The sequence below is a fragment of the Pimephales promelas genome, chromosome 15, assembly GCF_988280905.1.
Source record: "Pimephales promelas chromosome 15, fPimPro1.hap1.1, whole genome shotgun sequence".
NCBI classification, from domain to species: domain Eukaryota; kingdom Metazoa; phylum Chordata; class Actinopteri; order Cypriniformes; family Leuciscidae; genus Pimephales; species Pimephales promelas.
The window spans coordinates 16,042,644-16,068,701 of record NC_142783.1 but is presented as its reverse complement, the minus strand read 5'-3'; the positions used below and the strand labels follow the sequence as shown (position 1 = coordinate 16,068,701).

At 34.2% G+C, this 26,058-nt stretch overlaps 1 protein-coding gene across 1 annotated transcript in view; it reads left to right on the top strand.

Moving 5' to 3' along the window:
* LOC120479332 (uncharacterized) overlaps positions 1 to 26,058 on the top strand; it is a 42,118-nt gene continuing 16,060 nt past the window's right edge. The window contains 68 exon segments of the mRNA XM_089119958.1: positions 1 to 190; positions 282 to 386; positions 1,031 to 1,126; positions 1,226 to 1,330; positions 1,465 to 1,581; positions 1,770 to 1,874; positions 2,089 to 2,199; positions 2,605 to 2,724; positions 2,813 to 2,932; positions 3,022 to 3,051; positions 3,298 to 3,324; positions 4,345 to 6,000; positions 7,603 to 7,668; positions 7,787 to 7,954; positions 8,158 to 8,241; positions 8,666 to 8,713; positions 9,077 to 9,115; positions 9,208 to 9,249; positions 9,337 to 9,384; positions 9,678 to 9,716; positions 9,958 to 10,005; positions 10,336 to 10,383; positions 10,484 to 10,522; positions 10,906 to 10,953; positions 11,329 to 11,376; positions 11,461 to 11,508; positions 11,641 to 11,688; positions 11,887 to 11,934; positions 12,021 to 12,068; positions 13,223 to 13,270; positions 13,351 to 13,398; positions 13,503 to 13,547; positions 13,671 to 13,712; positions 13,804 to 13,845; positions 14,015 to 14,056; positions 14,305 to 14,343; positions 14,437 to 14,484; positions 14,579 to 14,626; positions 14,742 to 14,789; positions 14,870 to 14,926; positions 15,044 to 15,088; positions 15,185 to 15,232; positions 15,331 to 15,378; positions 15,484 to 15,531; positions 15,617 to 15,661; positions 15,787 to 15,834; positions 15,928 to 15,975; positions 16,316 to 16,363; positions 16,479 to 16,526; positions 16,647 to 16,694; positions 16,779 to 16,826; positions 18,921 to 18,968; positions 19,209 to 19,253; positions 19,356 to 19,403; positions 21,431 to 21,475; positions 21,848 to 21,895; positions 22,025 to 22,072; positions 22,168 to 22,212; positions 22,336 to 22,383; positions 22,539 to 22,577; positions 22,655 to 22,699; positions 22,938 to 22,982; positions 23,085 to 23,132; positions 23,592 to 23,639; positions 23,888 to 23,935; positions 24,034 to 24,081; positions 24,197 to 24,244; positions 24,331 to 24,375. Of these exon segments, the coding sequence (XP_088976084.1) occupies positions 88 to 190; positions 282 to 386; positions 1,031 to 1,126; positions 1,226 to 1,330; positions 1,465 to 1,581; positions 1,770 to 1,874; positions 2,089 to 2,199; positions 2,605 to 2,724; positions 2,813 to 2,932; positions 3,022 to 3,051; positions 3,298 to 3,324; positions 4,345 to 6,000; positions 7,603 to 7,668; positions 7,787 to 7,954; positions 8,158 to 8,241; positions 8,666 to 8,713; positions 9,077 to 9,115; positions 9,208 to 9,249; positions 9,337 to 9,384; positions 9,678 to 9,716; positions 9,958 to 10,005; positions 10,336 to 10,383; positions 10,484 to 10,522; positions 10,906 to 10,953; positions 11,329 to 11,376; positions 11,461 to 11,508; positions 11,641 to 11,688; positions 11,887 to 11,934; positions 12,021 to 12,068; positions 13,223 to 13,270; positions 13,351 to 13,398; positions 13,503 to 13,547; positions 13,671 to 13,712; positions 13,804 to 13,845; positions 14,015 to 14,056; positions 14,305 to 14,343; positions 14,437 to 14,484; positions 14,579 to 14,626; positions 14,742 to 14,789; positions 14,870 to 14,926; positions 15,044 to 15,088; positions 15,185 to 15,232; positions 15,331 to 15,378; positions 15,484 to 15,531; positions 15,617 to 15,661; positions 15,787 to 15,834; positions 15,928 to 15,975; positions 16,316 to 16,363; positions 16,479 to 16,526; positions 16,647 to 16,694; positions 16,779 to 16,826; positions 18,921 to 18,968; positions 19,209 to 19,253; positions 19,356 to 19,403; positions 21,431 to 21,475; positions 21,848 to 21,895; positions 22,025 to 22,072; positions 22,168 to 22,212; positions 22,336 to 22,383; positions 22,539 to 22,577; positions 22,655 to 22,699; positions 22,938 to 22,982; positions 23,085 to 23,132; positions 23,592 to 23,639; positions 23,888 to 23,935; positions 24,034 to 24,081; positions 24,197 to 24,244; positions 24,331 to 24,375 (5,470 nt within the window). The 5' untranslated portion in view covers positions 1 to 87.

The following is a 26,058-nucleotide window of genomic DNA, read 5'->3' as shown; positions in this document are numbered from 1 at the left end:
TCCTCCCCTCCAACTGCTGAAGATGCTCCAGCTAGGGCATTGCATCCAGCCGCTTTAACGGCCCGGAGCCATGGAGTTTTACGAATCATGAATCACCCGGCACAATGGGTTGTCATCCTCACACTTCTGACCTCTTGGACAATAGCAGGTGTTGTCATGTTCGACTTTGTCAGTGACGATCAGATTGCAAGTGAGTTTTAAATAATTTTGACAGTTCTTATTTTATTTACTTGTGCTGGTTTTTGATTTGTTGGCCTCAATCTAAATGTTTTCCTCTATAGGCATCCAGGATTTTGGTTCTGACCCAGTGCTAGCAGTGAACAAGGCCATTGAAGGCATTGGAAACAAGATATACCACATGAATGATATGTTAAATGATGCTCATGGTATGATTTGAACTCTTTTAGTAGCTTTCAGATTTTTAAATTTGGTAATTTGTTACTGAAGGAATAGTATTACTTTTGGTGCAATTACAATGGCTAAAGCATTCAGTTCTCAACAAAAGCTGCAAAACATTTAAAGCTCATCATACAAGTAGTCTAAATGACTAAAGTTTTCTAAAGAATGTAGCTTTGTGTGGAAAACAGGCCGTCATTATTCACACGAGCATCAGATCAATAGGATTCGCGAACGATTCAGACCGTTTCAACCGATTCGCTACTCAAAAGAATGATTCATTCACGAAGCGGCCTTGGGCCTTGTCACGAAATGAAGCGGAAGCCAGAGAATAATGATTTTGATTTTGATCTCTTCCTCACGAAATAATATCATTTTGGCTTGAAATATAACGTGGACTTTTTATTTTTATACTTTTATGGTCATTGTTTGAAAGTCAGTTTCATTGTAATCGCATGCGAACGTGTAAACTTGTTTTGTGGAAGAAAACAATCTGGTTTTGAAGACATGAGGTGAGCGTTAGATAATGATAATTTTGACTATAAGCCAATCCTTTGATAAATATTATTTGTGGATGTTTTTAAAAATTGATTTTTTTTATGCCATTCTCTCTTCTTTTATATTTGGAATACAGAGTACATCACCGAAATAGTATCCAATCCGAAGAAAGCTATTAATTTAGCGGCTGATTCAACTGTTTCTTATCTGACAGGAATATTTACTGCCGACGGTATGTAATATTATGGCTTTGAAAAAATATCCATAAGCAGTTTAAAACACTATTTATTTAGCATAGGCTTATGTTATTTATATAATATGTTGTTTACAGGAGATACAGTAATCACCGAAACAGTGAAATATAGTGGCACTGTATTGGATGAGGTTACAGAATGGATCAGATCGCCAGTGGGCTACTTATTTCACTTATTTGAAGGTAACTTTACTTGCATTACTGATCATGCAATATGTGCCCGACCAAAAAATATTATGGTAAAAATTATTTGTTATATTTGAGCTTGCCAGATGCACCATTCATTGTCTGTCTAATGCTTTCCATGCTGTATATAGACATCCTGGACATATTGCTTGCTCCAGTGAATATGGTCAGTCGAGCTGTTGTGCAAATTTTAAGTTGGATCAAGACCATTACACAGTATCTTTCAACCATGTTCGGGGGCACTGAAGGTATTGCAAAGCATCAACATTGATTCTTCTCATAATTTTATATAGCCTAATCCTATTCACTCATATCTATATCATTAGGTGCATCTTGTCAATATTCCAGTGTGAATTCCCAAAATAAGCACTGATCCTCAGCATTTGGTCGGATTGCTTAAAAAAAAACATTCAGACTTTATTATTATTGTTTTCAGGGGATACCGGCATCACTGAAACAGTGAAATTTGGTGGCACTGTTTTGGATGAGGTTACAGAATGGATCAGATCCCCAGTGGGTTACTTATTCCACTTTTTTGAAGGTACCTACATTGTTGTTGTTGTTGTTCTGAGGGCTGACATGCAATCAAAACCTTATATGATTATGATTTCAGTACATGTTTCAATCAACATTTGAAATTGCCACTGTTTCCATGCATAAAGAAATAATTTGTCATATTTGAGCGTTTCAATGAACCATGATTTCAGCTGCTCATGCCAGACTGATTTCTGTTTAATGCTTTTTATGCTGCATAGACGTCCTGGGTGTGGTGATCATCTATCCAACAGACATGGCGACTGAAGCAGTTCTGCAAGTTTTAAGTTGGAACAGGACCATTTTTTCAACCATATTCAGAAATCTTGAAGGTATTTTCACATTATTTTAGACATTTAGTGATATAATCTACTCTACTGTTTGAAGGTTTGGGGTCAGTAAGATATTTAAAAAAAAAAATTGTGAAAGTGAAATCACAATCAACCGCCCCTTTAAAAGAAGGGGAGTGATTTTCTTCATTGTATGGTGATTGTGTCCACACACTGCAAAGACATATGTAAATGCAAACATATAAACCATATAAAAGTGAATTTTGCATCTGATGACCCCTTTAAAATATACATAAAATTGTAAATTAAAATTGTAATAATATTTTGCAATATTGCAGTTTTTACTGTATTAAAAAAATAAATGAATACAGTCTTGGTGAAAAAAAAAAAAAAAACTCTTTCTGACCCCAAACATTTGAACGGTAGTGCACCTTGTCAATATTTCAGCTTGGTTTCCCAAACTGAGCACTGATCCGACGGAACTGGCTGGAATTGTTGTAAAGGAGGCCACAGACCTAAAGATTACTGTCTCTAATTACCTCTCCAGTTTCTTTGCAGGGGACGAAGGTATTGTTCATTTATCAGCTCAAAACATTTGATCTGTGTTTTTCGCCAACACAATTTTTATTTGTGTCATATTATGTCTTTTTCCCAGGTGGTATTTCTGACATTAGCTTTGATCCCATGAAAGTTGTCACAGACACTGTTGAGGAGTTTACAGACAGGAGGGATGTATTGCTGGCCTACCTCTCAAACATGCTCATGGAAGATAAAGGTATCCATATTATTAAGTATATCACAATTCTATGCTTGTATCTAAAAGATACATTTCTCTTTAAATATCCATATTGTTCTCTGTTTCAGATGAAGCACCACAAGTAATAAGACGAAAAGGTTAGTGTCAGTATTATGAAACGTTGGCGTCTCTATTCCATCTGTTCTGTTGAAACATAAAGTTGCATGTTGCATTACAAGGTTTCTTTGCTTTGACAATGGGTGAGTTCCCAGATGTCAATAAGACTTGCTGTTTAAAATAATAATTGTGTGTGTGTGTGTGTGTGTGTGTGTGTGTGTATATATATATAAATAATAATTATTTATTTTTTTTTAAACAAACAATATTTTTTAAATCTTCTCCAGGAGAATTTCTGCCACCTATGGAAAAAGGTTAGTAACTCCACATTCTTTCATTTACATAAAAGCTATAGATTAACACCGAAACTAACTTAAGTACTAAAACAGAATTGAAAAACTTAATAAACAAGACTTTTAACTTGGAAAGGAACGAGAGCATGTGAAAAGGGTTTTTTTATGTAACCTATGCAAGATCTTGATTTGACTAAAATGATAAAGTTATCCTGACTCGTCGTCATCCCATCTACATTCATCTTTATGCCGAGTTTTGTTGTGTCTTACCATGTCTTACCGTCCATTTATTAGAGCATTTAGAAAACAGTGTTATAAACGTTATGTAATATGGCGCATGCAAAGGTCCTGCATGACTGCATACAGGGAGGATTGTCATTTATATGTTCTGTCTGTACTATAGTCTGAATGTTAATGTCCTGCCCTCTCTCTTACACAGTACTTCATATTATGTATTTTATATTATGAAAAAGTGCTTGCATTTACTTTCTCGAGAATGTTTTAAAAGGATGTGCATGACATCTTTACCAAATACAAAAATAAAAAGTTGTGTCACATGCATTTCTGTTTGATTTCCTGCTCCCTTCTTGCGGTGTAGTGCGACGTCTAACCTTCTGTGATACATTTGTCAGTTGATATTCACAAACATAAAGCATGTAGGAGTTCTTACCACCACAGGTATGGCACATGTTGCAAGAATATTGTGACACTCACAATATTAATCCCCTGAGATTTTAAGCTGAGGTTGTAGAAAGAAATGAGGTTGTAGAAGTCACGTTCGATAAAAGCATCTAAAAAATGCTTTTTCAAAATATTAAAAATAGTCACAAAATAGAAGTAATGAGTTTTGAATGGTTCAACTGAAGTTTTTTGTCAGGGTGCAACATGTGCATACTATCACGGTCATCAATGTGATGTAGTGAGTGTAACCAAGTTTCCAATCGGAACTACCTGTCTCGTACGTAAATTGCTAAATTTTTATCTGCAAATTGAGCTCCATTCTGTCATAAACCTGAATTGAAAAATGACTTCATGAAACAGTTGCAGAAATACTAGGCAAAAAACAGGACCCTGCCTATGCTGCCTACATTGGTATGAGATCCGCGGTGAAGGAGACGGACAGCACGAAACAGGAAATAAAAGAAGTTGAGGAGGAACATGGTGAGATGGAAGCTGCTGAAGATAAAACTGAAAAAGCTCAAGCTATCTTGGACGTAACCGAGGAGGAAGAAACGGCTGAGGACCCCACTGATATCACAGTAGAACGCGCTGAAATGTCCTCCGATGTCACGGAGGAGGGAAAAACTACTGGAACAGTTGAAGATATTGCAGATGTTACAGACGAGAAACCTCCTTATATGCCAGATGTCATAGATGTGGAAACACAATTGGAAAAGTTTGAAGATATTTCTGATTTTGCTGCGGATGAATCAAACGAAATTACCTCTGATGCTTTAGATGTGAAGGACCGTGACATTAACTCAGATGTTGTTACAGTGGAGGAAGAATTTACTGGAACGGTTGAAGAGATTGGAGATGTTACAGACGAGAAACCTTCTGATATGCCAGATGTCATAGATGAGGAAACAGCAACTGAAAAGATTGAAGATATCTCTGATTTTGCAGAGGATGAATCAACTGAAATTAGCTCTGATGCTACAGATGTGAAAGACCTTGATGATACCACAGATGTGAAAGACCTTGGCGATACCTCAGATGTTACAGATGTGAAAGACCTTGACGATACCTCAGATGTTGCAGATCTGAAAGACCTTGATGATGCCACAGATGTGAAAGACCTTGACGATACCTCAGATGTTACAGATCTGAAAGACCTTGACGATACCTCAGATGTGAAAGACCTTGACGATACCTCAGATGTGAAAGACCTTGATGATACCTCAGATGTTGTTACAGTGGATGAAGAATTTAGTGAAACTGTTGAAGAGATTGGAAATGTTACAGACGTGGAACCTTCTTATATCCCAGATGTCATAGATGAGGAAACAGCCCCTGAAAATATTAAAGATATCTCTGATTTTGCAGAGGATGAATCAACTGAAATAACCTCTGATGCTACAAATGTGACTAAAGACATTGATGATTCCTCAGATAATGCAGTTACAGAGGAGAAAGAAACCACTGAAGAACCAGCAATGGTTAAAGATGCTTCTGATTTCATAGATGAGGAAGAAGAACCCGAAACAGTTGAAGAAGTCATCATTATCACAGATGAAAAAGAGGTACAAGAAGATCAGCCACCTGAATTGACTGAAGCTACTCCAGAGACCATAAGTTTGAAGGAAAAGGAGGAAACGGCAGAACTTGATGATCATGACAAAGTCAAAAAGAAGGTTGGTTTAGAAGTGGAAGCCAAGGAGGATGATGCTGAAAAGAGTCGAAAGGACCTAGAGAATGAGGTAGATAAAGATGAGGTTGAGGTTTTAAAGGGTGAGGTTGAAGAGTTTGATCAAACTATCATTGCTGGTCAAGATGACCATGTTGACGAAGAGGAGCTTGTCCTTCTTACTGTCCAACACGGTGTCACTGACAGAGATGATGAAAATAACAATAACAACGACAGGAAGAGAGATGTCGGAAAAAGAGGCCTGAGCACGAGAAGAAAATCTGAAAGTCATTCCATTGCAACAGACGACCAAGAAGCACACAAGGATCTTCATGAAGAGTCTGACAAAGGTATCGAACATTTTTTTATAATTAACAAATACGAAAAAGTGATAGTTGATAGGTGGCAACCAATATCTCAATAGATGGCCTTAAAAACTCATTTTAAATCATTTACCATGGGAAAATTAATCCATAAAATTTAGTTTGTTTAAAAGTCATTGTTAGCTGATAAATAAATAAAATTAATAAAATATCCTAATTATAACTGCACCTTAAAATAATTGACCAACTGCAGTTGTATAAATTATGTGATATTTAAAGGAGTAGGCTAGTTTACCCAGAAATGAAAATTCATCCTCACCCTCAAGTTGGTCCAAACCTGTATGAATTTATTAATCCTGCTGAACACAAAGGAAGAACATTTGAAGAATGTTGGTAACCAGACAGTTGACGGTAGCAATTGACTTACATAGGATTTTTTCCCCCCATAAAGTGAACGGGGCCCATCTACAGTTTGGTTACCCATATCCTTCAAAATATCTACTTTTATGTTCAGTAGAAAAAAGAAACTCATATCGGTTTGGAACAAATTGAGTGTGAGTAGCCTAAATCATGACAGAGTTTTCAGTCGTGTGTGAACTATCCTTTTAAGATAATGGGAAAGTCATCAAAAGCACCAAATTTACAATAGTTCTGGTCCAATAATTTGACTGGCCAAGCATTGTTTGAATTCTATGTTTCACATCATTGTAACTTAACAATTTTTTTGGCCATACAAATTACGGGTTTCCATAATGAATCTAAACATATGAATTACTGTACTCTATATTAACTTCTTTTTTTCTTCAACACAACAGTTGCAATATGTCTATTTTGCAGGGATATTCAGTGCAATTGCACTCTCCAGACTTTGATATTGCATATATTCTGAAAAACACTGTATTCAACCTGCTGGAGGATTCACTAACAGGCTCTGTTGTTATGGATGGATGGATGGATGGATGGATGGATGGATGGATAGAAGGATAGATCAAATTATTAGGAAAAATGAAAACCATACAAAACCCTTTTTTTGCACTGATTTGTAAAAAATTACAGTCTTGTTTATTAAAGTTCACCCAAAAATGAAAATGAAGTCATTATAATGGCACCCTCATGTTGTTCCAAGCCCGTAAGACAACACAGTTTTGAGATATTTTAGATTTAGTCCGAGAGTTTTCTGTCTTTCTTTTGAAAATGTGTACAGTATACTGTCCTTGTCTAGAAAGAAAATAAAGAAATCATCAAAGTAGTTCAAAGTAGTTGAAATTTTCATTTTTGGGTGAGCTAACCCTTCAAATATTGTGTAGAATATATTTTTGTATTAAAGTTGATTAAAGCACAATAATGCAACTGTAACAAAAAATACTTCATATAATTATTGCAAAGCCGTTTATTTTGCTTACCTAAATGGTTCCATTAAGAGAAATAATGATTTAACTCATCCATTATATTCATTTAATTTAGCCATCTAACGCAGTAACATGGCTGACAACCACTTTGCTGCTTTCAAGTACTATTAATGTTGACACACTTACAGTGCACTAATTCATGCACTAATTCTCATTGATCATTAATGATTTGGATGTTAAAAACATGTAACTCTCATTTAACATTTACTCGTGATTTCAGTTCTTGAACAAGTAAAAGAAGCCAAAGAGAAAAAAGCTAGAGAGGAGATATACAAAATCATTCAAGGTGAATGGTTTGTTGTTTTCTTCAGTGCTTGCACACTGTAAAATATAGTGCTTGTGCAGAATGAAAACTGCAATTTTTGAGAAAACGCTGACGCATGATCTTTTCTCTTTTATTCCAGATTTGAGGGAAAAGAAGGGTGAAAGTGAGGAGGAAGAGATAACACTACAACAAATAAACATAACAGTAGAAAAAGTCAGGAAAAAAGAAAAAGAACTTCACAAAAAGGAGATAGAAAAGGTTAAAAGAAAACAAAAATCCAAAGTGGACAAGACTCAAGAACCAACAGGTAAGACTGATAAAACATATTTAACTTATCCATTTCACTCCTCATATGTAGAAAGCTCAACATCCATCTAGATTGTACACAAAGTCTAGATTTTGCTACGATCAAGATGTACTCCAATAGAGTTGCTTTTTATTGATTAGATGTAAAACCCTGCACCTGATCAAAAGATGATGTACTTGAACTATGTATATTATGTGTTATAGGAAAGGACATCAAGAAAAAACTTGACAAAAAGGTCAAGGTGACTAAAGTGGATGAGGAACCCCCTCTAAAAAAGAAAAAAACGGGTACATAAATGATTTACTAACACTAGTAGAACCAGTAGAATGTCTGAGGGTTAATGTAATGTTGAACAGCCAAGAACGAGCTCCCACAGAGGTCAGACATTTTTCACAGCGCTCCATTGACTTTCAACACAGGCGTCTCATATTTTTGTTCTCGGCAAAGTGATGCCAGTGTTCAGTTTAGAAAACTGACTTTTTTTAAAGGGGACATATCATGCGAAATTCACTTTTTCAGCCCTAAATGCATTTTGTTGTATATTTGGAGTGTGTATAAGTACAGAAAAGTTGAAATTATTCTCTTCAGGTGCTTCGTTTATATCTTTATATTCTGTTTTGGTCATATTTTGCAACCTGTTCAGATTTTTCTGTTCTCTATGTACCCTTTAATAATGTAATTATTTTCCACTTCTGTTTTTGTCTTTTGAAGAGGTTGAAGTTGGGAAGGAGAAACCTAAACCACACCCTGAAAAGAAAGGTATTTTCCAGTCTGAAGTATATTCACGTCTTTTAGATTATAGTGATAAACTCTATTAGTGATAAACTATTACAAAAGGAATCATTAACCAGAAATGAGTTGTATGGTATACATTTATGATTATTTTATAGTATTTTGTTTTTAATATGTCAGAAAGATTAGCTTTGACATTTTGCATAACATCATTTTGTGTCAACGAATAAAGTAAATAATATAGGACTGAATCATGATTAAATATTCATTTTTAGGGGAACTATAATGCTTTAAGCAATCACTGTTATAGTTCTGTGTATTGATGGTGTGTTGATGATTGTTTGCTCAGACATCAGTATAACATTTCACTTTTTCTTTCAAAAACTAAAGATATCAAGGAAAAGGCAAAAGCAGCTCCTAAAGAAAAGGGTATGCTTGTCATGTAAAAATCAATCAGTTTATCATTTATAATTAAAAATATTTATTTTGAATTAGAGATTAAACATATTTTGTCTGTATAGTTGCTGAGGCTGTCAAGGAAAAGGCTAAGCCAGTAATGAAAGGTATTTTTTTTTTGTATTGTATGTATTTATATGTTACCATATATAATGTTTTGCTTAAATGAACAGCTTGTTTCACATGCTTCACAGAACCTAAGATTACTAAAGAAATTGTCAAGACCGCACCTTCAAAGAAAGGTAACAACCTTGCATGTTCTTTTGTAAACATGTTTGGCTGAAATGTGTCCTTTAAGTGTTAGAGATCCTTTTCTGTATAACTTTGGGGTTGTTGAGCATGCTGTAACTTTCCTCACCTTACCTATGCTTATTCAATTTTAAAGTCCATCTGGACTACATAGATGATAAAGAAAAGTACATTTACATTCCAAAAAGTACATTCCAAAAGAAAAGTACATTTCTCTAGTAATACATTTTCATTGAATTCATTTCATTGAATTCATTGAGACATATTGTCTTATTTCATATTACAGCTACAGTTCCTGAGGAAAAAGCTAAACCTGTGAAGAAAGGTGTGTTTCTAATTCATTTTTTTTCTGTTTCTCATTGAGTATTTTCTTGATATCAGTTTTATTGTATGATATAACATGTCATTCAGTACTGCAGCCTGAAGTCGCAAAAACAAAACTGTTAAAGCAAAAAGTGTGGTTATTTTTATTTAGCTTTGAAAAATTGTTATATAATTGTTGAAAATAATAGTTGAAATTGTTGATATATATATATATATATATATATATATATATTCGCTTCTAGGAGCTCCCATTGCTGTAGAAGAAGTAAAACCAGCTCCCAAAAAGAAAGGTATGACATTCCAAAGACAATAGATGGCATTCAAAACAAATGCAGTGTTTTTTAATGTGGCATATACTGCTGATCTTGATGCCAGAGTTTTCCAAAGAGAAGGTCAAACCAGAGCCATCGAAAAAAGGTAAAAAGACTAAGGCAAAGCCTATTTTTTGAGAAGTATTTCATTCTCAATCTCATTTCATCACACACCTCTTACTTTCTTCATACTGTAGAGCCTGAGCTTCCAAAACCCGAATCATCAAAGAAAAGTAGTGCTTTTGCAATGTGTAGAAAAATCTTTTTTTTTTTCATTTATTTACGTAGTTTCATATTTATTTCATTCAGATACTGCAGAAGTGAAAGAAAAAGCAGTGCCAGCTCAGGTTAAAAAAGGTATTCATGCTCTTATGTAATTAATTATTGTATTATCTACTATTTCAACTAACATTTGATTTTGAAGAGAACAAGAACTTAATGTATTGATAACCTTTAGCAGCTGAAGAGAAAGAAAAAACTGTCCTTATGAAAAAAGGTATGACTCCTGCTTTTAAATTTTTTTATATTGATAATAGAGATTTTTGTACACATGTACATGTCTATGGTATAATGTGTTGTTTCAGATTGTTCCTACAGCCCTGCTCTTTCGTATATTGATTCACACAAAAATATTATCTAATGTTTTTGTTGAAATGTCACTGTACATCTATGAAAGAATTATGGATTCACAAAGAATGAAAAGCATTGTTTCTGAATGGAAGTTGAAGTGAAAAATGGTTTAAACTTTCTGTTTCAAAAGTAAAGCTGAGACAATTGGTTTATATTTACTTTGTTGCAGTCGATATTTACTTCTCAGAAAGATGTACTTTTTATTTTTATGAATTTTTTAATAATAATGTTTTCTGGTGTTTCCTACAGGTGCTGAAAAAACTGAAGACAAAGTAAAACCAGCACCAGAAAATAAAGGTGATTGATTTTAGATAACTGTGAATTAAAGCTGTTGTCTTCTGAATTCAAATCTTAAAGGCAGGGTAGGCAGTTTGTTTCTACGACACTTTTCCCAAATTAGTTTTTCTCCAAATTTGTGGCTTTATATACCAATACATATCTAAAATGTAAGTACTCTGAAAAGGAGAGTACTCTGAGCATTCATGTGTTTTGGGGGTTCATAAGGGTCGGGAGGTGTTGGGAGTTTCTCTGTTGGATACTTTCAAAATCCAGCAGTTTTCTGCTAGTTTCTCAAACTTATCTACCCAGCCTTTAACAAAACTTAAGTTTCACAGGAACAATACACATCAGCAAGTTTAAATACTTTTCTCTTTCGCTATTTGAAAAATTTAGAGGCAAAAGCTCCCAAGGACAAAACTAAACCAGACCTTTTGAAGAAAGGTATGATGCACTTACAGTTACACAGAATTTCATTTAAAAGTTTTTTTTTTGTGACATTAACTGAGCCTGCAGACTCATTTTCAGAGCCTGTTGTTTCTGAGGAGAAAGAAAAGCCACCTTCTACCAAGAAAGGTAATATGGAAAGACCGATTTTTACTTTATTTCATATATTGTATATAAAAATTAAATGTATTAAATATACACCTGTTATGTTCCTTTCTTAAATTTAAGGATGCTTAACCTTTAGTTTCCCTTGAATTGCAGAGCCTGCTGTTGCAGATGAGAAAGTCAAACCGGTACCTTTAAAGAAAGGTAAAAACACTTAAATATTGCTCAGAGGCTAAATATCCTGAAGACATTATTACTTTACTTTCTAAGGCATGTAATAATAATAATTTAAGCCCAGACATCAGCCCCAGTTAAGAAAGGTGCAGTTTGATTTTGTTGAAATTGTACTTTTTTCTCCCAATGTTTATATGATGCTAACTGCTGACATCCACTGATATACAGAGCCTGAGGTTTCCAAAGAAAAATCTATGCAAGAGCCTTCAAAGAAAGGTAAAATGAATGCAGTTGGTTTTATCGTTCAACATGTATATTATAAATTGGTTGTCATATCAGAAAAATTATTGAATCTTGCACAGAGGTTGAAGCTGTTGAAGAGAAGGTAAAACCAACACCTGCTAAAAAAGGTACAGTACCCTGTATTTAAGAACCAATGTTTTTTCCAGCAACACTTTTCTTAAAGCTCTTATATATAATGCATTATATAAGTATTTTTAATGCATTCATTATTCCTTATAATGCACATTGTAATGCATTGTAGCCAACTGTTCTTCTTCAGTCGGTCAGTCGACGCCGCGTTGAGACCAACGAATAGGAATATCACTAGAGAGGCCAATCTACTTAGAGTGAAACTAAATGAGCCAATGCACATTGGCGTGCAATCATTTGTATCGGCTGTTTAGCCATGCAGCGCGGGTATATAATGAACAACGCGATTGCATCGCGTTAAAGAAAAACATGCTCTCCTTGGTTTGTTTAGATGCTTAAGATATTAAAAAGGCAACACCTGCTCTTCTAAAGAAAGTTACTGACATTCCTTAGGTAGTTTAAATTCCTTAAAAGTGTAATTTACAAAGTATAATATATGTTTTAATTATAGAAATAATAATATAATATTAGTTTAAATGTAAAATGTGCCCTAATTTTATGGGGGGTAATGGTAAAACATCCTGATTGTGTAATAAATTCCACAATACCATTGATTTTCTAAAATATATTTCTTTATTTATGCAAGTTCTTTTGAGAAAAACACTTTATGTTTCTGAATATTTTACATTACTTAAGCACGCACATTAGCTCTTCAACCTGTTGTTGCGGTTGAAAAGGCAACAAAAAGGCATTTTTTTTCCAAACACGTTTCTGAGCCTGAAGCTGCTGTAAAGACATCTATGTATTTGCTCTACTATTTCACAAGATTAAAACTGAAATGTAATTCTGTTTATCGAGACCAAAAATACCAAAAAGAAAGCTAAGCCAGAACATACTAAGAAAGGCATTACATTAGTATGCAGTATATGCTTTGTTACATTTAGTAAACATTTTAAAAATAAATACTTGACAACATGCATGCATATGTCATATTCCAAGATTTTAGTTTAAAAAAAAAATCACATATTTAGCAGAACCGCAAATGTAGACGCAAATGTATAGTGATGACGTATTAGTTAAGTAAATTATTAAAATTTTAGGTACTGTTCAAGGCAAGCTAATGTCTTCTACTCAGTTTTAAGATAATGCTAATATATTTTGCTTTCTTAATGTTTTCATCATCACATTGTAGCGGATAAAGTCAACAAGGAGAAAGCTAAACCAGCCCCTGAGAAAAAAGGTTTGATTCACAGCATTAATAATCATGCTTCAGTAAACCATTTAAAGTATTAAAAACATTTCTCGTCATTGGCATTTCAGAGTCTAAAATCATGAAGGAGAAAGATAAACCAGTTCCTGCAAAGAAAGGTAGGCCAATGTGTATTAATCAACATTTTCCTCATGCAAAATGAAAGAAAATGATTACAAAAAGAATATATATCCCTTTCATTTTTATATTATTATCGTTGCAGAGGCTGAAATCATCAAACAGGTTAAACCAGCCCCTGAGAAGAAAGGTTTTCATATTTTTAATCATTATTTTAGCTTAATGTGTGCTTTCATGTTGTTTTATAATATCAAGTTAAAGAAATTAGCCAAGGACATTGAAACGCAATGCTGAAGCATAATTGCCATTTCAGATGCTGAAGTCATTAAGGAGAAAACAACTCCTGTAAAGAAAGGTATGGATGACAATAAAATCATCCTGCATGTATGCTGTCACTTTTCGCTGTATAATAATTCTTAATGACATAAATAAAAACTATTTTATAGAGATTGAAGTTACTAAAGAAAAGGCACCAAAACCCAAAAGAGGTGAGTTCTTAAATATTTAAAATAATTTACCAAACACTTTACATATTTTATCAGCAGTTATTTTAATTATTCCACAGAGAGACTTTATCCTTCTATTTCAGAATTTGAAGATGTATTGAAGTTGAATTACTTTGCATTATTGAAAGTGAAATATCTGTCTGTTTTATAGAGCCTGATGTTTTCAAAGAGAAACCAGCACCTCCAAAGAAAGGTAGAGAGATATAGTATTTTCTTAATCAGCATTTCCAACAGTGAATATTAGATTAGACCAAATCTCATACAGATAATTTTACATTACATTTTTTTTTCTTAAAAACATAATTTACCATGTAACCTTAAAATAGAAAAGCACTTTTTATTTACTATGAGACAATTATAAAATAGCATATCTGCAAATGCTGACAATACTTTTAAAAAGTTAATTATGACTGACCTTTCAATTACTGCTCTGTTCTCCAGCACCTGAAATAAGCAAAGAAAAACCAAAGCCAAAGAAAGGTTAATTTGTTAATCTGTAATGATAATGCCAAACATTTAAACATTTTAAAACAAAAGCTAATGCTTAAATTAGTTTGGTTTTAATAATTTTAGAGGCTGAAGTCATCAAGGAGAAAGCTAAACCAGCCACTGAGAAGAAAGGTTTGATTTACTTTAACAATCAAATTATTATTATTATCCCATGCAAAAATGATAATGCTAAATTGACCTTTTCTATATATTTTGATAATTTTAGATGCTGAAATAATTAAGAAGAAAACTAAACCAGCCCCTGAGAAGAAAGGTAAGAGTTACTATCTTTATTAACGTTTTATATTTTATCCATTTTATGCATGCTTCTTTAAGTTTCCGCTAATCTCATTTACCTAATTACAATCTCTAAATGTTATTATTGTCAGAGGCTGAAGTCATCAAGGAGAAGGTTAAAGCAGCTCCTGTAAAGAAAGGTATACATTTGAATGAGATGATCATATACTTTTAATTTTTACTGCATTTACATCATTCATCATGTGATATTGTCTCATAGAGTCTGAAGCTGCTAAAGAAAAGGCACCAGAATCAAAACCAGAACCCACTAAGAAAGGTGTTAATATGCTAAAGTTTGTCTTTTAAAATCAATGCATTTGAATGCATGCCTTACAAATATTTCCATATAAGCTTTTAGAAACAAATATCAATCTAACTTGTGATATCTTCCCAGTTGAGGTTCTAAAGGAAAAGGAAAAAACTGTTCCTGAAAAGAAAGGTACATCTCGAATCTTCATTACATCTTATGGAATGTAGTGCCTTGATTTTATCTGTACATCTGCACATTCTAAAGTCAAACCCTCGTGTTTTGCAGCAGCACCACAAATAACCAAAGAAAAACTTAAGCCTGTACCAAAGAGGGGTAAACTTTTTCAATATTAGTGAGAATAATGCTTAAAATGTTTTTTCCCTTTTGTAAGGGAATGCTAATTGTTTGCATTTATTTTATTTACATTTTAGAGGCTGAACTTATTAAAGAGAAAGCTAAACCAGCCCCTGTAAAGAAAGGTTTGAGTCACTGAATTAAGAATTAAATTACTATTTTCTTTAACAACATGATTAAACTAAAAAAAAAAAAAAATCTAAATGTGTTTTGCATTATCATGATCATAGAGGCTGAAGTCATAAAGGAAAAGGTTAAACCAACCTCTGAGAAAAAAGGTGAGTTCATGTTAATATTTTTATCTAGACAAATTCGAAAGTAATATTTCAAATGTCTTTTACAATCACCACATTGCCATTCCAGAGGTTGAAGTCAAGGAGAAAGCAAAACCAGCTCCTGCAAAGAAAGGTATGAATGTCAATAAATGCTTTATTAAATAATAATTATTCATATCATTAAAATTACTTTCTTGTAAGTTATTATTGTTTCATGACTTTGTTTCTATAAATATTTTATATTTTCACATATTTCAGAAGCTGAAGTCAGTAAAGAAAAATCCAAACCAGCTCCTGAGAAGAAAGGTTTGATTTACTGTTTTGAGAAATGTTTTCCACAAGCTCTTAATATTTAAGAAAATCAGTACCTCTAAACATTTTATACTATTACAATTTTAGAGGCTGCAGTCATCAAGGAGAAAGCAAAACCAGCTCCTGTAAAGAAAGGTATGGACGTGAATGATTATTCATCACATGCTGAAGTAATGTATCATAAAATACATTATTTTATCCCACAAATATTTTAGTATATATACACCTTTTTCCAGCCAGCCAGTGTATTCATATAAAAAATAATAATAAAAAAAAGAAAATTTTAAAGATAATAAAGCTTTTAAAATCTTTTAAAGTCATCTAGGAGATAACAGCTCCTGTAAAGAAAGGTATAGATATAAATGAAAGTTAAGGTTTTCTTTTAGCTAGTTTTTAAGATAACACTGATCTTTTTTTTACTGCAAAATAGAATAGAACTGGTTTGTCTTCATATTTTATATTATCATCATTTCAGAGGCTGAAGTCGTCAAAGATAAAGATAAACTAGCCCCTGAGAAGAAAGGTTTGACAAACTTTGTTAATATTTGAAATGTTTCCTCCAAGAAAAAAATGTATATTATGCAAAATTATTTCTTTGGCTTCCTCTAAGTATTTGTATATAATGGTCATCATTTCAGAGGCTGAAGTTGTTAAGGAGAAAGCTAAGCCAGTCCCTGAGAAGAAAGGTAAGAGTTACCATTAACTTAGCTTTATGAGTGATTTCATATTTTGGTATCATATATTTTAAGATAATGCAAAGAAGACATTTACAATGTCTAAAGATTTTTAAACCATTCTCATTTCAGAGGCTGAAGTCATCAAGGAGAAAGTTAAACCAGCTCCTGTGAAGAAAGGTGAATGAAATGAAATCATATCCTACATGCGCGATCGATTTCCGCTATATGATAAATCACATCAATTTTAAACTGTTTTTATAGAGCCTGAAGTTGCAAAAGAAAAGGCTCCTGAACCAAAACCCAAAAAAGGTGAGATGTCTCCCCACATATGTGCATTTATGTGCATTGAACATCTCAGATTATGACTGTAACCTTAGTTCTCTAAAAAAAAGGGAACGAGGCGCTTTGTCGATGACGCTTTGGGAACACCCCTCTATGATTGCGTCTGAAGCACGTATGTCAACTCATGGCGAGATGGCGAGAGTGAGTTTCACGGCGGGCGACGTCACGACCAGGAAAGGATAAAAGCACATTCGGTCTGATCGGCATTAGCTTCAAATTGTCCGAAGCAAGCCAATCAAAGGGATGCAGGAAGTATGGCAGGACGACCTCAGCGTCCCACCTTCTCAGGGAACTAGGGTTAAAGTCGGAACCTGAGATGTTCCCATTCGAGGGAACACACGCTGTGTCGATGAGACTTAGAAAATGATAAATGGTAAATGGACTGCATTTATATAGCGCTTTCATAGACATAATGGCCACCAAAGCGCTTTACATATTGCCTCACATTCACCCATTCACACACACATTCACACACCGACGGCGGTGTCAGCCATGCAAGGCGCCTTCCAGCTCGTCGGGAGCAGCTGGGGTTAGGTGTCTTGCTCACGGACACCTCGACACTTGGTCAGGTGGAACCGGGGATTGAACCACCAACCTTCCGGTTTGTAGACAACCTACATGAACCACTGAGCCGATGCCTCCCCTAAATAAATGACGTTTCACTAAACAAAGTAGGAGCACGTTCAATTAATCAATCCAATTAACTTATTATCAACAATCCCAACACCCCAACATCTCACTCTCGGCTTGTTCCTTCCACTGCCAGAAATATGGGGGAGTACTCTGGGTTCGGGCCAAATACCGCGACCCGGAGGCCTCTCCTCGGACAGCATGGCAAATATGCATACCATTTATTCTATCTGACTTATTTGTTAGTGTGAACTCGTGAATACCCAAACGCAGTACATAACAATTGCCTGTTATGAGAAACCGTTGGCATCTAAGTCGTAAGCACCTGAGATCTTAGGGCAGCAACCAGATCCAGGCTATAAAACCTCACAAATGTGAGCGGGGAAGACCATCCCACTGCATCACACACCTCTTGTAGGGAAACCTCTGAAATTAATGCTTTAGAGGAGCTCTGACCATCAAGGGTGACGCCTGGCCAGAGGACTCATAAGCAAGAGAAATAGCCTAGACTATCCACTTGCTGGTCCTCTGCTTAGAAGCTGGAAGACCTGGTGATCCAAAACAGACAAACAGCTGATCTGATTTTCTCAATGGAGAGAGGAGATTCAGCCTTTCCTGGTCTGGAGTCATGAAAGGAGGAGGACAGAAAGCTTGCTACACAATTAGGCCCCACAGTGTTTGTTGGCACTTTAGAGATGTAGCCCTGTTTAGGATATAAAAATGCCTTGACCATCCGAAGTGCAAACTCAAGGCGAGCTGGAAAAACTGAAAGGGCCTGAAGGTCCCTGAAGGTCAGAAACTTTTCTGAAACTGATTCAAAGGGCTCAAAGGGAGCTGCTGATAGGCCCGCTAGGATTATAGCCAGGTCCCAAGCCGGAACCCGAATACGAGTTGCAGACCTCAGCCTCAAAGTACCACGGAGGAAACTAAAAATCAGGGGGTCTCTACCCAATGGCATATTACCCCCCGGGGCCTGTTTAGCCACTATGGCCGGCACGTAAACCCTTAGGGTGGATGGGCATAACCCTGAAGAAAAGTGGTCTTGCAAGAATTCAAGAACTCTACCAACTCGGCAGTTAACTGGATCCCACTGACGCTATTGACACCAAGAAGCGAAAACTTTCCACTTCAAGGCATAAAGTTTCCTCGTGGCTGGAGCTCTGGAGTGTAAGATGGTCTCTACAACCTCGGTTGAGAGACCAGCATATATGAGTTGGACCCCTCAGAGGCCAAACCCATATGTTCCAAATCTCTGGGTGGGGGTGAGAAAGAAGGTCTCTCCTGATCGGAAGCTTCAAGGGAGAGCCGTCGGACAGGGGCATTCAAGCAGGGGCGTTCCCAAAGCGACATTGATGTGGCGCGAGTTCCCTCGAAAGGGAACTGAATTATTTGACATGATTAAAATTCCTTTCTTTTTGTTTTGTTTTGTAGAGCCCGAAGTTACTAAAGAGAAAGCTAAACCAGTCCCTGAGAAGAAAGGTTTGACTTACTGTGTTGATTGATGATTTGTTATTATCAAAATGTTATTCTTTCTCTAAACATAATTGTAATGTTATCTTTTCAGAGGCTGAATTGTTTGATTGTGATTGTCACTTGTGACTGATATTTCAATTGTTTCTTTGGCTTTTATAAATATGACATAGAACATTATGATTATATCATGAGAGAAGATGCAACAAATGTCTGCTTTTTAACATTAAACTCTTCTTTGTTTTGCAGAACCTGAGATAATTAAAGAAAAACCCAAGCCAACACCAAAGAAAGGTTTTCTTACTTGCATTAATTTGTTAAAATAATGACAATTTCTGTTGTAAGATAATGTTAACCTTATGCTTTCATTTAAAATGTTTTGCCATACAAATATAGAGGCTGAAGTCATCAAGGAGAAAGCTAAACCAGCCCCTGAGAAGAAAGGTGAGTCATTCTCTAATTTAGGGTACATTTCATGTCAGCAAAAAAAGCACAAGAGCACTGTCCTTTCTCAGTGGAATATTAAGTGTCTCAATATAGTATATTAATTCAGTGTTACATATCTGTCATCTGCAGAGCTTAAATATTAACTGTTTTTAATTTTTTTTAATTAAAAACATGTTTTTACTTCAGAGTTTGTCAACTATGTTACGGACAAACAGGGTGTCATACAAACCATTCAATTCAGTCTTGCACTTGGAATTTAATGCAATTTAGAAGGCTCTTGAGTCTATTTCTGCCACACATACAATTGTTATTTAAAATGATTTTCATAATTAACCTTTTTTTAAAGATTAACATGCAATGCATTTATAACGGTCCTTATGGACAAGGATGTTTTTCATCATAAATCTCCATTAAAGTTATTTTTGATAATTAAAAAAGATGTTATAGTAAACTACAACCTATGCAAATAAGTAGAATGCTAAAAAATGTCAGAAACATCAATATTGGCTATTTTAACTTTAAGAATCTAAGTGTAATCTAGGTGACAATGAAAATCACACGGTTGACACAAGTAACCTAGTTGACTGGACATACTGTTAACCATGGACAACATTTTATTTATGAGACAAAATTGAATTAGCAAAGTTGCTTTAGGTTATAACCTCTTTTATTTTAAATGTAGAATTATTAAACTGTACAGAAATGCACATAATTCCACAGAGAATACATGGATTCTGACACATGCTCTTTTGAAGTGCTATTTTATCTTTTTAGTTTCTTGCGAAATTTATCAGATTTTCTTTTTTTGCTTTTCAAGCAAGTCTCTCAGTTTCTGTATTTCTCTTTGTAATTTTGAGTTTCAAATATAAGTTATTTATTTAAATACTTAAAATATATTAATTCATTCGTGTCCACAAAATGTTGGTCAACTATGTTACAAACAAAACCTCCCCCAGCAACTCAAAAATGGTTTGTCCCAAGACCATGTGACCAGCACTATGTGATGTCACACCATGTGAGGTGCACTCTGGGAACAGCCTATTTGTTCAGAAATTTCTTTCTGTGTCTTACCCTCTTAGGGCTCAGTGCTCTACCCTGCCATAGAGCACTGATGTAACTTAGTTGAAAGATAGTTGACCATAACATAGTTGACCATAACTTAGTTGACAATTTCCATATTTTTTCCCCATAACAGAAATGGTGGACCTAGCCTAGCTAACCACATGTTATTTTTTTTAAGCAGGTTAATGTAAGAATTCAACAAAAAATTTCGTTATAATAAATAAAACTGTTTAGCCATGACAATGTACATAACATAGTTGACGGTTAATAATACGGCCGTTGACAATATGCTTTTCTACATCAAATATTGAAAAAACTGATAGGAGAATCACCATGTGTTTGAAATGGCCTCCACAGAGAAAATGACATCACATGGTGCTGGTCACATGGTCTTGGGACAAACCATTTTTGAGTTGCTGGGGGAGGTTTTGTTTGTAACATAGTTGACCAACATTTTGTGGACACGAATAAATTAATATATTTTAAGTATTTAAATAAATAACTTATATTTGAAACTATTATTTTCCTTTAATATTAAGACTTTTGTAAAAGAATGCAAAAAGAATTGATTTATTTATTGATTTTAATGGATATTTTTGGACCCTCATCTTTCTCACATTGAAATCGGACATGGACAAAACTGTACATTTAGGGCCATATTGACACATTTTAAGTAAAATGAAGAATATATTGCACATATTGTCTGTGTGATGTTATTTCAGGAAGCAAGTTTACACATAAAATGCAATTTGTTTGAAGAAATTTGATTGTATAAGTATATTTAACATCAGTGGACATGCAGTGTACCCTAAATTATAGAATCACCCAGGTAAAAAAAAATGTTGTTTTGTTTTTTTACATTGTGTGATTTTTATTCATTGTTAAGGATAAATCTAAGATTCTGTTCTTATGAAATGAAGATATTTTACAATCTCTATATAATATCATTGCCATATCAGAAGCTGAAGTCATCAAAGAAAAAGTAAAACCATCCCCTGTGAAAAAAGGTTTGATTTATTGTTTTATCTGTTAATTTTACTTTATTTGTAAGAAAAAGACTAAAATTATGCTAAACAAATTCTTTTCCCCACAAAATAATTTTACAATATTTTCTTTTCAGAGGCTGAAGTTAAAGAGAAAGTTAAACCAGCCTCTGAGAAGAAAGGTAAAAGTTGCCTTTTTTTCAATGTGTGATTAAAGTTTCATACATTTTAGATTTTTTACATTCTCTAAATAATACTAGTTCAAGATTCACGTTTGTATCTTATATGACCTCTTGAGTTGATTTGACTTGATGCTTATACTGTAGAAAGTTATGCCTATTGTTTGATTGTAGCCACTTGTGACTGATATTTCAATGTTATGCCATACAAATATAGAGGCTGAAGTCATCAAGGAGAAAGCTAAACCAGCCCCTGAGAAGAAAGGTAAAAAAAGTGATGTTGGTTTTTTTTACATTGTGTGATTTTTATTCGGTGTTAAGGATAAATCTAAGATTCTATTCTTATGAATTGAAGATATTTTACAATCTCTATATAATATCATTGCCATATCAGAAGCTGAAGTCATCAAGGAGAAAGTAAAACCATCCCCTGTGAAAAAAGGTTTGATTTATTGTTCTATTTGTAAAAAAGAGACAAAAATTATGCTAAACAAATTATTTTCCCCACAAAATAATTTTACAATATTTTGTTTTCAGAGGCTGAAGTTAAAGAGAAAGTTAAACCAGCCTCTGAGAAGAAAGGTAAAAGTTGCCTCTTTTTTCAATGTGTGATTTTTCTTTTCCTGTGTTAAAGAAGAAGAAGAAGTTGAGATTCATATATTTAAGATTTTTTACAGTCTCTAAATATTACCATTGCCATTTCAGAGGCTGAAGTCATCAAGGAGAAAGTTAAACCAGCTCCTGCAAAGAAAGGTTTGGATGTCAAACAAATCATCCTGCGTATACTGTTGTTTTCCACTGTATGATATATGGTATACAGTGTATATATATATATATATATATATATATATATATATATATATATATATATATATATATGGTATAAACAACACAATCCTGTTTTATAGAGCCTGAAATTTCGAAAGAAAAGGCACCCGAAACAACAGGTATTCATATACTGTACAGCTTTTGCTAAATTCCATATGATAAACAAATCATATTTTTTTGTTCTCATCCCTCTTAGTCGAGGTTGCAAAAGAAAAGGCGAAACCAGTCCCTGAAATAAAAGGTTAAGCATCTAGTTCAAAATTCACGTTTGTATCTTATATGACCTCTTGAGTTGATTTGACTTGATGCATAAACTGTAGAAAGTTATGCCAATTGTTTGATTGTAGCCACTTGTGACTGATATTTCATTTTTTATTGGCTTTTATAAATATTACAAAGAACATTATGATAAATTATGTCATGAGAGAAGATGCAACAAATGTTTTCTTTTTAACATGAAACTCTTCTTTGCTTTGCAGAACCTGAGATAATTAAAGAAAAACCCAAGCCAACACCAAAGAAAGGTTTTGCTACTTGCATTAATTTGTGAAAATAATGACAATTTCTGTTGTAAGATAATGTTAAACTTATGCTTTCACTTCACATGTTATGCCATAAAAATATAGATGCTGAAGTCATCAAGGAGAAAGCTAAACCAGCCCCTGAGAAGAAAGGTTTGATTTACTATTACCTATGAAATTGATAACATTTATAAGTAAAATAAAATGTGATGTTAAAATGTTTTATATTATCAACATTTTAGAGGCTGAAGTTAAGGAAAAAGCTAAACCAGCCACTGAGTAAACGTTACAATTTCATGTGTGCTTAAAAAAAATCTAAAATTGATATTTTGCCAAAAACATAATATACATTTCTACATTTGATATATACATCTCTGAATACCATTCAAAAGTTTAGTTAGATCAGTAAGAGTTTAAAAGAAGTCTCTTCTGCTTACCAAAGCTTGATTTTTTTTAACCTAAATTACAGCAAAAACAGTAATATTGTGAAACATTTTTACAATTTAAAATAAGCTTTTCTATTTGAATATATTTTAAAATGCAATTTATTCCTATTATGTCAAATGTGTATATGCATTCTCTAAATATTTTTTACATGATTACCTGTTTCAGAGGCAGCAGTCATCAAGGAGAAAGTTAAACCAGCTCCTATAAAGAAAGGTATGGATGGAATTACTGATTTTGACATTATTATGGTAATTTATCACATGCAAAAAAATACTGTTTTATAAACCCTGAAGTTTCTAAATAAAAGGCTCCAGAACCAAAACCCAAAAGAGTTTAGGTTTTCCTAATGCCTTCTAGAACATTGTAAATCTAATCATAACAACAACAAAAAAATTGTGAAGAAAAGCTTCATTGTTTTACACAATGAATTGGAGTGAATCTGTCTGTTTTCTGTTTTGTAGAGCCTGAAGCTGTCAAAGAAAAAGCTAAACCAGCCCCTAAGTTGAAAGGTTTGGTTTACTGTGTTAACAATCAAGATAACAATATGCATACATGTTATATTACACTACAGTAATGTTTAAATGTTTTTATTTTATCAACATTTTAGAGGTTGAAGTCATCAAGGAAAAAGCCAAACCAGCACTTAAGAAAAAAGGTAGAAGCTGTAATTTCATGTGTGCTTAACCCTTAAGTTAAAGACCAAATTCATGTTTTCTCACAAAAAAGATAAGCTATAATTTTTCTAAAATTCTCACATAATTTCCTTTCAGAGGATGAAGTCATAAAGGAGAAAGTTAAACCAGCTCCTGTAAAAAAAGGTATACATTGAATTAAATAATCTGCTTATTGTTGCTTTAATAATGTATGACAATCATTTATCACACCAAACTATACGATTTTATAGAGTCGAAGGTTCCTAAAGAAAAGGCACCTGAACCTGCAAAGAGAGGTATTATATGTGTGTGCAATTTTAAATGCCATATATAGGTTTTCATTTTGTAAATTTTGCTCTGAAATATCCTTATTTATCTTCGGATCCCTTTCAGTTCCAAAGGAAAAGACCAAACTAGTCTCCAAAGAAAAAGGTACACATCTAGTAAATTACCTACTATTGCTGATTTATCAGCACCGTAGCAAATGTTGACAACAATGACTTGTTACTGTGCTTCCTTTGCTAAAATTACCTATATTTATTACAAGATATTTGAAAATGTACATGTTAAATGTCCCCTGACATGGAGTTATTTTGTTATTTTATGAAGTTTCCTGGGTTGCCTTTATAATGTTAGTATGTTTTTTAGATAAAATATATTGATAATTTAGAAATAAAAGGCATTTTTCCTAGCCTGATTTGAACGCTCTGTTTGAAGGGGTGTGTCTGCTCTGGGATTCAGTGTAATCGGCCACTGCTGTGATTGGCTAACATGCTTGCATATGAAAAAGCTACATCTTACGTGTGTAACTCTCTTTTACTACAGCTATTATTAGGGCTTGGCGATATGGCTCAAAAAAGTTATAACAATAATTTTTTTATATCAGTCGATATCGATAATTATCATTTGACATTTGTGTTCTTCGCTGAATTCAAGCGCTTCTCACTGGATCTCGTGACCGAGACCGATCAGAGTAAACGCCTCTGCTCTAGTGAGCTCGCGCTGCGCTGCAGTTTGGACTTTGAGCCGAGCGGATAAACGGTCTATCCACAAGTTTCCGAGGGGCGCTCCTGTAAAAAATAAAGTGGGTGAAACTTCCGGTGACGCGGCGGAAGTAGCATTCCAATGGTGTTTTGTGTGTTAGTTAGCGAAGAGGCTAGCTGTTTTTCGGAGAATTATTTTACTATTTAAAGACGCAAATCTTTATGAGAGATGCCGTTACGGAGCTCAGGGACAACATGTGCTGTTCACGGTTGTATGTATAACCGGATTAAACTAATTCAGTGGCTTAAACGTGATTGTTTTGAACATAAGCTGAAAACGAAATCAGAGTGATCCTGCAGAGCCCGTCTCTGTTCCTGCCAACGACTGTAGTTTCCATCACCTCCCAAAAGATGACGAATCTTCCTGTGTACATTTGTTTAAATTCTTAATGTTCTATAAACTCTATCAGCATGTGTTTGGCTGTTCTCTACTGATGTTACACCTAAACTCAGGATCAAAGCCTGTGTTGACAGAATACCAAATGTGCCAGTTAATGTATTCTAGAAGCACATTAATTTATAATTTTGAATAAACTCAGACCAAAGCACAATGACTAAGTGTGTATTTTTTATTTTAATTGTTTGTCAGCTCGCACAACTGTCTGTCACCATGCCTTGATGAGTATTGATTATTAATGTTATTATAATACTCCCAATCAACTACTGCGGAGGGTAAAGGTACTGTTATTTCACCCTTTTTAATTTCGTTGAGGTTGTGTTCCCACATCGTTAGCTAGTTTGGATCGCTATAACTTGAATGACTGTCAACTGTTGAATGAACGAGTGTCAAGCATGTCAAATCGCGCTTTGTTTACTTCCAACCGGAAGACGCACCCACTTTTGACGCAAGGCCTCATGGAGCGTAGGAAACTTGTGGATAAGGCATGCGGTTCAAAAGAGTTTCGTTCCGCTTTTGGCGCATAAACATTATCGAAC